Source organism: Phalacrocorax carbo, chromosome 8, assembly GCF_963921805.1.
Source record: "Phalacrocorax carbo chromosome 8, bPhaCar2.1, whole genome shotgun sequence".
In the NCBI taxonomy this organism is placed as follows: Eukaryota; Metazoa; Chordata; class Aves; order Suliformes; family Phalacrocoracidae; genus Phalacrocorax; species Phalacrocorax carbo.
The window spans coordinates 23094963-23107165 of record NC_087520.1 but is presented as its reverse complement, the minus strand read 5'-3'; the positions used below and the strand labels follow the sequence as shown (position 1 = coordinate 23107165).

The 12203-nt window shown below is 53.2% G+C and overlaps 1 protein-coding gene across 4 annotated transcripts in view; it reads right to left on the bottom strand.

Moving 5' to 3' along the window:
• Positions 1–12203, bottom strand: part of CPNE2 (copine 2) — a 59331-nt gene that overhangs the window by 43346 nt on the left and 3782 nt on the right. For 2 of the 4 annotated variants that reach the window (XM_064459106.1, XM_064459105.1), the window contains exon 2: positions 554–750. In XM_064459106.1, coding sequence (XP_064315176.1) covers positions 554–721 — 168 coding nt within the window. In that variant the 5' untranslated portion in view covers positions 722–750. Of the gene's footprint in view, positions 1–553; positions 751–10456; positions 10604–12203 lie in introns of those variants that run through there. The other 2 variants (XM_064459107.1, XM_064459104.1) reach the window with 2 other exon arrangements.

The window sequence follows — 12203 nt, the reverse complement described above, 5'->3', positions numbered from 1 at the left end:
CCGCAGGGGGAGTGAGCGAGCATCTGGGTGGGGCTGAGTTGCTGGCTGGGGCTAAACCACAACAAAGCAAAACCCAAAGACCCAAAGCTTCCTTTGTGACCCAAGAACCAGCTTATCTTGACTCAGCTAAAAACATGCGCTGCTGCAAGCAGGACCTCACAACATCTAACTGTCACATGTGATCAGCATTTCAGGCACTCAAATCCAAAGCATCCCCAGCTTACAGCAAACTGAGAATGGGCTAGGACCACTTTAAAGGTGGCAGGATCCTTTCATGTCCCCCACATGCCTTGCCAGAGGTTGGCATTTTGAGCTCTGCAGTTAACACTAACCCCCAGCACAAAGCAGAAAGCACTGACGGGGAAAGGATTGGTTGCAGAACACAGAATAATTAACACACTGGCACCACGCACACAGCCGCAGGAGGGGCAGAAGAGCTCTCACCTCTGCTCGGGGAGGAACAAGAACCAGCCTTGTAGCAGAGCACAGAGGGAGGAGACACCAGCATGGGCAAACCACAGGGCATGGAAATCCACACAACTTCAGGACTTACCTCCACCCACTTCCCATTGATTTCCATGAAGAGGACGCAGAAGGGGTCAGATTTGGAAGTGACATCCCTGTCCAGAAGGTTTTGGCCGCAGATGGACAACTCGACTTTGCAGACGCAGTACTGGGAGCCAATGGGCCCCGCTGGCATGGGTGTCACAGTGTACGCCATGGAATCCAGCGGCAGCAGCTTCAGGCAGTCTGTGGGACACAAGAAAAAGGGAGAAACCTCAGCACAAGCGGAAAGGCAGAAAATGCTCTGTCAGCACTGCTGGGTTGGGCCCAGACAGAGAGGCCACATCCAGAGCCACATGCTCTAAGTTACACTCAATAAGTTATGAGGCTTTCCTGGCTCCAAAGCACCTGCCTTGCCTTGTCACCATCTCCACGTGGCCACCACGCCAGGCAGACCTCCCACGTGGGAGCCCAACAGAGTGGATACAACCTGCCTTAGTTTTTCTCCATAAATAGCAGATTTTCAAGGAAAAGTAACATGTTCTCCTTACCCTCTGAGGCACAGGGGTCTCCAACGTCTTCTTCCAGCATGTTGGGGGTTTTTTTGTGGGGTGGAACTTCCACACCATCTTTCAGCACGAAAACTGGTCATCATCTGGCTGGTCCCAAGCAATGGACCATGGACCAAACTTGAGCTCTGCCCCCCAAATTGTCATAGGGACAGGGATGAAAATGTGAGGATGAGTAAGGTGGAGGGCAGCTCCAGCCCTGGTTCAGCACTGTCTCCACCCAACTCACCAGGCCAGCAGAAAGCAGTGGCTCTGGCAGCAATTAAAAAGCAGCATAAGTAGATTCACAGAAGAGCAAGGCAAATGTGACAACCACTGCAAGACCTGGTGTATGGGATGATTTACAGGGCCCTGATAAAAAAACGTTTGTTATAAGAACAGCTTACCAAATGTCCGCTACCAAAGCTATTTTGCAGACATAAATATGTTTTATACCATTATTAGTGCAAAACCCCATCCCACATGACAGTTTTGCCTTCTGATATGAAGCTTACTCAGCAGAAACCATCAAAGGTCATCAACAGAGAAGGGGCGGGGGGGGGGAGAAGAAAAAGCATTTTCAGATGAAGTTATATTAATAAACCTTCGTGGCTGGGGTAGCTATTGGAGAGAGCATTCTCTTCAGCAGCTGCTTCAATAGCTTTTGCCATAGCACTCTTTTTCAAGAGTGGTTCATCCATTTTATCTGAAAACCCCAGACATCACCTCCCCCTACCTTGATAAGCCATCTGGTGATTTTTGGCATTGAAACCCCAATTAATATTATTTGTTTGTTTTGCCAAGGGACGAGTACTTACAAGCACTTGTGGTGCTGGGAGCTGTGCTGCTGCTCCCTTCCCTTGCAGCTCAACCTCCAAGTTGGGATGGGGATGGGGAACAGGAATGGTGTGATCCCAGCCCCTACATGGCTATGGGAGAGGGAGCTCTGGGCTTGCTGCTGGCCGCTCTGAGTGCTCAGCCCCAGCTGTGATGAATACTGAGTGGAAAACAGCTTCTACTTCCAAGGCTCTAAGTCCTCCTCTCCTACCTGCCAAGATCTCTGCTTGGCACTAAGTCACCTGAAGCAAGCCTGATTTTAACCCCCAACAGTAAATGCAAGCTCTTCATCACAGTCTGCTGCTCAGGCCAAGAGCCATGCAATCACTTCAGCACCATAGGAATCCAGAAACATCTCCACAGGACAAAAATCCCCATCCTTGGCTGTGCACACATGTGTACAACTCCAAAACAGCACCCACGTCCCTTCACTGACCATGGTTTCCCCTCTCCTAGACCAAGCACATCTCATGCCATCACTCCCTGTTCACAGCAGTGCGAGATGCCAAATCAACAGTGTGTGTGGGCAATGGTCCATCTACTGCAACTTTGAGAAGAAACACATGCAGAAGCAAAAGTCCTCCTGGCTCATCCGCTGCGAAGCCCCTGCAGCCACTGGGGCGATGGCTCCAAAATGACCAACACTGCCGGCGCTGCCTCTGCTTCTCTCAAGCCCACGTTGCCAGTTGCAGATCAAACAAAGATTTTCCTTTTTTTCTTTAATGCACAGACCATGCAGTTGGTGTCTTAAAATAGCTGGGCTTGTTCTATTTATGCTGCTGTCTGTCTGCTGCTCCCTCTGAAAAGCAAACATGGGGCAGCTGTGCTGGTATGGACCTGGTCCTGCTGAAGCAGGAAGATGTGGGCTGGGTTTTTCCATCTCCCCTTCCCCCCAAATCTCGGCACCATCTCACAAAAAGCAGAGGAAGCAAATGACTCAGTGGAAAAAGCTTTTCCCAAGGCTGGCCTGCACAGAAACATCCTCTTTGCGCACTGCACATCGCCTGCAGTCCAGCCCCTGCGCTCAGCCTGCCATGCTCCTCGGGGAGCACACGATCAAAAGGGGCACGGGGAAGAGGAGAGACGGCCAGAGCGAGCCGGGGCCAGCCAAGGGCAGAGACCTGGTGGGACTCGTGTCTCCTGCATGGACACACTCCGCACCCAGGCACCCAAAATCAGGGACTGGGACAGTGGCCTCTCCCCAGGTGCCAAGCTAGAGAGCCTGATGATATCTCATGGGTGGCCAGCACAAAATCTTGCAGTTGCCCCCTCTCCAAGAAGGCGAAAGGCAGTGAGAAGATGCCACCACCCCTTTCACCACCATCCCAGCAAAGATGATTCTTCCACTGAGGAGCGGCTGGTCCAGCCAGCCCAGCAGGGATGGAAACACCAAAGAGACGGGCAGCTCTCCCAAATCACAGAATCACAGAATGGTAGGGGTTGGAAGGGACCTCTGGAGATCATCTTGTCCAGACCCCTGCTTGAGCAGGTTTGGGCTGCTCCTCCCCAGCTCCAGTCCTCATATAAAACCCTGAGGAGCATAACTGTCCTGGTTCAGCCAAAAAGTAATTAGTTTAAGTGAAAAAGTAATTTTCCCAGCCAGGTTGGCTCCCAAAAAACCCCACAGAAAGGGTAACGCTCAGAGAGGTGGCAGGGGCAGAAGGTGGTGATGCCACTGGGGCACAGCCACATCCGTAGGTCCATGCACACCATCCTGCTCTGGGAAACTGCCACAGGAGCCACCTCCTCCCCGCCAGAGAGCTGCAACCACCTCTTGTCCCGCTGTGTCAGCATGGATCAAGCACCTTCCCCAGGGCCAGGCAGGGGTTTGGCCCCTGCAGCCTTGGCAGCAGCCACAGGTCCCCCTGCCTTGGAGGATTCCCATCTGAGGCACCACCAGACTTCAGCAAGCTGGCAGCATTTTAACCCTCAGCAAATACTTTAAATTTGGGGCGGGATATTAGCTGGCACTGAAAGAGCCAGCTCACCATCATCTGTATTCCAGTCCCTCCTGTTTTTTTTTGTTCTTTCCCTGCATTCGCCACCCTGAATGAAGTCCTGCAACGCACTTGGCATTTGCAGCCAAATATTCTCCTGATGTACAATCCCAGCTGCTGGCTTCATGCCGATCACACAGACACGTGGTCTCCTGCTGAAACACAGCCAGGCTACCAATGAGACGTCTTAGGGACAAGCATGAAGGTCCAATTGCCCCATGGTCCCATCTGCCATCAGCCACAGCAGATGCCTGAAGAGGTGACACAAGAGCAGGACCAGGGAGAAGGGACATGGTCCCCAAATCCCCAGGACCTCCTGAGCTGGATGTATCTTTGTGCTTTGAAACCTTCAAGTGCTTTTTCCTCCATGACTTGGTCACTTCCAAGCTGCTCTGTGTCCACAACGTCCTGCAGCAAGGGGTTTTGCTGGCTGAGGGCACGCACGAGACCTGTGGCCACCCAGAATATCTGAGGTGAACACCTGGGAGCCCCAGAGCAATGCACACAGATGTTCTGCTCTTCCTCCTCCTCTTCCTCACCCCATGCCCCCCCCGATCTCTACAGCAGATCCCCAAAGCACATGCAGAAGTGCTGGCTGGAAGGCCTGGGATCTTTTCTTCCTCTCTTATCTGAAAGAAGAGGAGGGGAAGGAGTTATCTGTTTTGTAAACTAACTTCTGCCCTGGGAGACTCCCCTTCCCTCTGCAGAAGAGAAGCCCCACAAGAACCAGTCGCTTGAGCCACGCTAAGGCGCCATTTTAAGTATTAACAGGAAAAAGCAGAGAGGAAAAAAAATAAAGCAGTGAAACATTTAAGTGAAACATTTGGGGGGCTTTTTAAAATATTAATAGTCCCATCAGACTTCAGTGATCTCCTCTCCTTAAAGAAATCAGATTTATTTTCACAGGGAATACCAGGCACACTTGAAACAGGCCCAGAAGTACCGATGTCCACCAGTGATACCATGCAAAGTCCCTCTGGGTCCTTCCCAGTGATGTCCCTCCCCTTCTCTGGGACAAGCCATGATTTCTGTAATACCCCACAGAAGTCACCCATGACTCAATTTACCCACTCAGGCTGCCCCACTACAGCCTACTGCAATTGTAGAAGCAAATTTCCTTTCTGGAAAGGGAAAATAAGAGATATGAGTATCAAACAGGTAAATCTGGGTCCCTATAAAGCACATATCTGAGCTTACAGCAGGAAAGCAGCAGTACCCAAGGGAGGATGAAGAGCAGGTGAAAACGGGTTGTCAGAAGATTGAAGCAAAGGAGAGGAGCGGGAGGACACAGCAACCAGTTGTCCAGAGCAGCAGAAAAGCTGAAACACAGCACACACGGAGCTGGAGACACCAGGAAAAAGCAAGGATGTGCCGCGACGGATGCCCGATGCAGCTCCCCACGCTGTCAAAACCCACACTGGCTGCTTTCCTCCCTCCTGTCAACAAATACAGTCATCTCCAGAATTATTTTGCAAAGCAGAAATGTTTGCCTTTCGGTCTCACCTAGGCAACACGGTGGATTCACCACCCTGCACCTGGTTTTAATAACAGCCCTGTTACCTTCTGAATGTACATGCAATTAGACATGTACACAGCACTGTGCTGCCAGCCCCTCACCAGCAAATGCCTCTGCTATGGGCGAGCAGGCTGGGGGAGGCAGAAAGGGGATGCTTGCACACGAAAACTCCCTGCAAGGCTGTACCTTGGGTACACACTACCATCAGAGGACCTTCATCTCTCCTGTGAGGCAAGGAAAGGCCAAAAACTGCCACCGAGCATCCCAGTGCAGGTGGCAGGGCTGGGACTGAGCTCAAATTCTCCCAAATTTCCAGAGATTCAGGGTAGACCCAGCACAGGGGGATGCCCAGGCTGGGCTCTTGTTTCCAGGTTGGCATGCTGTGAGTGAGTCCCACAGCCCTGCCTGACGGAGGGAGCCATGGGGTCTGTAGTGAGATATTTTGGGCAACTAATACAGCAGGAGAAAGGGTTTCAGGACAACATAATTAAGTAATTTCCCCAGTGAACACTTCCTGATGGGAGCCACAGCTAATGAGGCTTCAATGGGCAATGCTGCTTGTGCTGACAGCTGGTTTTCTCGCACTGGTGCTGTGAAATCCCGTCCCAAGCGAGGCATGGCAATGGCTGCTGGCCACCTCGGTGCGACAGTGGCTGCTTCTTCATTTCGAGCCCAGGCAATACTCACCCACAACACCTAGCTCCTCTCAGAAAAGCCCCCAAACCTTGTCATGGTTTTGTGCTGGTATAGGCAGCAGCTCCCTACTTGCCAAAAGCCCAAGCGGCTGTGCTAACTGGCACAAGAGCAGCACCCAGGCAAGCTTCACCGGTGGGTGATGATCAGCAGAACTGTACAAAGTCACTTGGGGTGTCCTGGGAGTCACAAATCACAAGAAAACCCCAAGGCAAACCCCATAGCGCCAGAGCTGGACCCCGCAAAGTGGCTTCACGTTTCAGCCCCTCCAGAAAGGTGGTGTGTCTGCTCCCCAGCCAGCAAGAGAAGATGCTACACAAAGAGGGCTGCTATACCCAGCTGCATCAGAGCTCACAGCCTCCCAGCCAGTGCATTGAGACAGGCAAGGGAGTTTTCCCAAGGCCTACAGGAACAGGAATAAAAGCCCAAGGGAGAAACTGAGGCAGAAAGGGAGGATGAGCCCAAGTCCCATGGCAAGGCACCAAACACAAGTCCATCCCGGCAGCGCTTCTTGTGTTCAGGCACTTTCAAGGGAAAGAGGTCTTTGGTGGAAAGAGGTCTTCAGTGGGTTGAAATGTCCCATCATCCACCATCTCACTGTGATCTCTGCTTTGCTTTAGTATGGTACAATGCTATTTGGCAATAGCTGAATTAATTTATCACAGGGGAGAGAGTGAAAGGCAGCTTTTATGGTCTGCAAAAGGATTCAAACACCTTTTTTTTTTGTGGCTGGTTAGCTCTAAACTGATTTGAATTTGTATGGTTGGCTTTGGCACATGCTGGGAACGTGAGGAGCTGGGGCAGTCTAGCGGGGAGTAACCCAGCATCCCCAAAACCCTTTCTAAAGGCACGTGGTAAAAGCAAGAAGTGTAGGGCAGCTGCCACCCAGACCCCCAGCTTAGCACACACACCCAGCCCTCACCCACCCAGCAGCACCACCAACTCCTTGAGGTCCCCAGAGGGGCTGAATTGCACTTCTTAGCAAAATTAGTGCTGGCCAAGAAAGTGAGACTGATCCTTCTCCCTCACCTGACCCAGGCAGCCCCATCCTCCTGCATACCTGCCCCGGAGGGCATCGCTCAGAAAAGGGCAGCCTGTACCTGTCCCATGCCCTTGATGCTCAGATGTCCAAAGAGCAGGTCACACCCCGGGAATGATCTTCCCAAACCACAGTCGGACTCATTGGGTGTGTCAGGGACAGGGGACAGTGAAAGCCCCTCCATCACCAACACTGCAGAGTGGCCACCACCAAGGAACAGCTCTGGCCCTTCCCTTTGCTCCCTGGTGTAAATCAATCCACGCAGGCTACTCCAGGCGCTGGGGACTAGGGACATGGCAGAGCAGGTGGGTGCCAGTGAGGCTGGTCATGGGGCCATTCGCCCACCCTGAGCCAACATGGCAGGGCAGACAGGCACCTAATGGAGTGTGCAGGGTTGGAGAGAAGCATTTGGTCCCCCAGGCTGCTGGTGGCAAGGACAAGCCCATCCTGCTGCATCCAGCAGCAACTCTCCAGGGCTGGCTGAGCTGCAACTTGCAGCACCCCCATAATGACACCATTAGAGGGATCCGGGATTTGGGGCCAGACAAACAATGTAACTGCAAAACGCCCCTCCAAAACAGAAACCAGGAACCTCCAAGGACTGAAACACCATCACACTTCTATTGGCACGTGAAGACTTTTGTTTAAGCCCAGGAGTTCACCAAGAATCCACACCAATTTCCAAGGACTGCTTTGAATCAGCCCAAAGCTATGTTCCCATTATGCTCCCAACCTCAAACCATTGCTCATCCCTGGGAAGGATGGAGACAAGCAGGCCAGGCACCACCTGTGGCACCCAAAAGGAACAGGGCCATGGCAGTGAGGAAAAGAAGGGAGAGAGCCAGGATTTGCAGCAGGACTGGGCAGGGAGTAGGATGGGAAATGTAGTTCCCAGCTGAAAAATGAGGCAGAAAAAGCCCCAGCTCCCTCAGCAGTCCTCTAAGTGAGACTGGCATCTTCAGAGGGTACCTGTACCTCATCCGGGGTCTCAAACAGGCTGCAGCATCCTCTCCCCCTGCTCCCAGGGAACCCATGGCAATCAGCCTTGTAGCAATTATGTGGCTGGAGTCAGGTTGGATCGATCCCAGGCCCAGCACGGGGCAGGCAGGGATGGCAGGATCCCACCCTGACTGTGTAGGGATGGTTTCACCCAGAGGGAGATCCATCTCCAGAGAGCAGCCAGAGGGATAATGGGGACACAACCCACTAAGCCACATCCAAACATCAATTAATCTGGGGTCATAACTTTGAAGAAAGAAGTACTTCCCACACAGAAGGACCTGCCCATGGGGATACTCGCCACTCCCTCTGTAACCTTGGGTCATGCACCTCTGACTCGCAGATTCAGGAGCCCCATCCAGCTTCTTCAGCTGGATGCAGGGGGAAAGATTGCTGCTTCCCTGCCTGGGCTGAGTGATGGGTGAAAGGGAACCTGCAGAAGCCATAAAACCTGCTAGGGACCTCCCAGAGGTCCCTGTCCCAGGGACCTCCTGGGTGAAGCTGCCTTTGCTCCCTGCTCAGGGGCAGAGGGGACATTGCAGCCCTGCCTCCGAACACCCCTCCAGGCAGTTGGCTGGCTCACAAGGAGCTACAGAGTGAGAGGAGAGGAGCTGTGATGCAGCCATGGGTCCAACCCATGGGTGCTTCTGCCAGAGGGCCCAGGAATGCCCTTTAGAAGCCCAGCCCCGGATGGGTGCTCAGCCCTTTTCAGGGCTCAGCGTGGCAGCCAGCAGGCAGGGGCCACCGGGCAGGCAGGACCTGCCGAGGGGGCACAGGCACATGCCAGGCCACAGGATGGAAGTGTCCCTTGCTCAACTGCCATCTCCCAAGGCATCCCATGGGACACAAGGGGACACCACTCCATTTGTGCAAAAGTGCTGGAGCATTGGCTTCCCAGGTGCTCCATGGAGTGACGACACTGACAAGTACTATAACAGCATAACGTATCACACCGTAATACTAGCACAATCACATTAATGGGTCCAGCACATAAGACCCTCAAGGGAAAGAGGATTAGGAGACATCATTATTATTACGGTCCATCATGCTGGCAGAGCTCCTTTGCTGCTCTACCACCAACAATGGCACTCAGCACTTGCAAAGATCTTACAGGCTCCAGGTACTCTGCAGGCACCATGGCCCCAACCTCGTCTGTGGCACGCAGCCATCCTGCCGCAGCCGGAGAGGATGGGGCCATCCTGACTTCTGCTTTCTACAGACCTCCTCCTTGGGGAAAGCCCTCGCTGCTCTGTGCTGTTTCCCCTCTCTCTCACCCAAGGGTCCAGCCCAAAGCTGTTGGGATTTAGGACTGCAAAGAGAGCTGTCAGCAGCCAGAGCTAGGGAAGATGCTCTGAAGAAGATGGGCAAATGGGAGTAACAATCGCTGTGCCTGGACCCATGAGCATGGGGGCCACCCTGTGCTGCCTGTAAAGCATAGGTCTCATGAGCACCATCCACTGCTCATCTCATTTTGAAAACATCATCACCTGAAAAGGCACTCAGAAGTACTTCCTCTGCCCAGTCCAGAGCTGAGGCAGCTGCCACAGATGTCAAGCACAAACCCACCACCTCCAGCTGCCTCTGCCATCCCCAGTGTGACAAAGTGGCTACTGGACTCTGGGAGAGAGCATTGCCAGCAAAGAATCCAGCCTATGATGAAGGACACTCAGGATGGGACCAAGACTCCTCCACACAGTCCCATCCTGCCCTGAATCCCCCCTCCTACTGCAACCCTGCTCCCTGTACCTCCACACAGCCCTGACGATGTCTCCAAGGGTCCCCCTGCACCCTCCTGGGTACCACCCAAAGCTGCCACCCTGGCTGCTTCCCCCATCCAAGCAGAAACTGGAGGGACCTGGGGCTGCTCTGCCCAGAGTGGCCACCCTGTAGCTAAGGGGAGCTGCCAACCCCTGGGAGGGCATCAGGAAAGGCAGGCGTCTCTGCAGTGGTCCCATACCTGTGCCAGCATCCCTCTGGGATGGATGCCAGTCCCCCCACAACCGTAGGGACACGGCCGCTGCCTGGTCACTGCTGCAGGACCAGAGGGCAGGACCCACGTCCTTGCAGAGAGGCTCGCACTCGCAGACGCTGAAACTGGAGATCTCAGTAAGCCAGGAACGCACAAGTAAAATCAAACACCTTTATGTGCGCCCGGCACGCAGGCAGCCCCGGGCGCCAGCCAGCTGGCATCTACCCAGTGCCCTCAGGCAGAGCCTGCCCTGGCACCGGGGGAGCAAAAGGAACAGCATTCGTTTTCCAATCCTCTCCAGATTAAGTCTTAAAATGTCATTACACTGTCCCCAAAGTATCCAAAACCACTTACTGGAAAGAAATCACGAGCCCCGAAGAACAGGAGAGCCAAGTGCTCTGGAGAGGGCAGGGCCCTCGGGCTCCCAGAGGCAAAGGTGTTTCCGTAATTCTCCCCCAGTGGAAAGCAAAGGGCTCCAGACTGGCAAACGAAAGCAAAACTCACTCCTCCACACCCAGCAGTGACGTGCAGAGGGAGGCAGCACCATTGCTGACAGGGGTCTGGAGGAGCTGCAGGGACTGAGTGTGTTCCAGGAGAGTGCTCAGAAAGTGGGAAACAAAAAACCCCAAAACAAACCAAAAAAGTATTTCCTCTAAACCTGAGAGGAAAAAGATGGGCTCTGATGGCTGTTACCAGACAACTGCACTGGGTGCCTCTGCAGGAGACAGAGCCCAGCCTTGCTGCATGCCCTGTAACTGCTGCATGCCCTGCGCCTGTGGTGCCTGGAGCAGCAGCAGCTCCAGGCTGGCTGCTCAGAAATGGAGAAAGGGCAAGCAAGGGGCAGTGCAAGACAAGAGCAGAACTCCATTCTCTGTTAAGGACGTGCAGCAATGGCCGAAACACACAGACTGACCCCATTCCAGTCTCCGCTGGCAAGCGCATATTTGGCTTAGTTATGTGGAGAAGAGTGCAAGTTTTTGCTTGACTACAGGCTTCCTCTGGGGCTCAACTTAGGGAAATCTGTGATTTAGGGCAGAAACCATCGTGATGTCACTGTAAATCCTGGCAGTCGCATCAAACCCTTTACACATCCACCCTACAAAGCAGACCCAAAGAAAAGGTTTAGGCGCCAGCCTTGCGCCTGCTGCATTCACACGTTGCCGACTGCCAGGGCAGCCACTTCCCTTCACCATGCTGGAGCAGAAAACAACGTTGCCCGTGCGCAAGCAGGAGGCTGGGTCCTGCAGGCAGCAGCCCTCCCGTGGGCAGCCCAGCGCAGGCAGCACCCACGGGAGGCTCTGTCCAAGAGAGGCAAATGTCAGACGTGATTCCCTTACCTCCCCGTGGCAGTGATGCTCATGTTGGGCACGTGCTCTGGGTGGGACAGGTGCGTTAGGAGACGCAGGGAGGGAGAATAAGGCATGCCTGGTGTTGTGGGCACATTGTAACTTCCACCCACTGCATTAAAACTTCCCCCCCTAATACTACAGCAGCCTTACAAGAGCTGGGTGTGCTCTCTCACAATGAGGGGGGAGAGATCTGTTTCAACAACCAGATTTGGAGGAAAAAGCTGACTTAATTAAAGCCAGACCCTATGAAATGCAAAGGTGTACGGCGGCCCTGTGAGGAAGGCAGCAGGGCTGTAAAGGACGTGCAGCCAGCGGGGCTCCCTTGCAGGTGCAGAGGGAACTTCCTGCAACTTAAGTATACTTAATGTATACTGGCTGTTTAACTTATTAAAGGCTTTTCTAAGTTATTGAAAACAAAAATGCTGGCTTTCTGAATTTTAATTGAATTCCTATTTCCAGCCAACACAATGTATCACAAGTGAGAGGGGGAAAAAGAAATCATCACTTAGGTAATGGGAAATATCTTTAACCAAGTTCTAGCATGACCACATGCCAAAATTACAAGCGTGCCAGAAAGGCCCCACCAGCAGCTGCAAGGGAGGACAGGCACGTAGGTCTGTCCATCCTAGGCACTGCCTTATCCCCACAGCAGCCAGAGCTTCAGAGCCCTTCCCCTGATAAGACAGATAAATATTAATGAATAGGTAGTTATGTGCAATACTGATTTGCACTGGCATGCAAACACCAAGCCA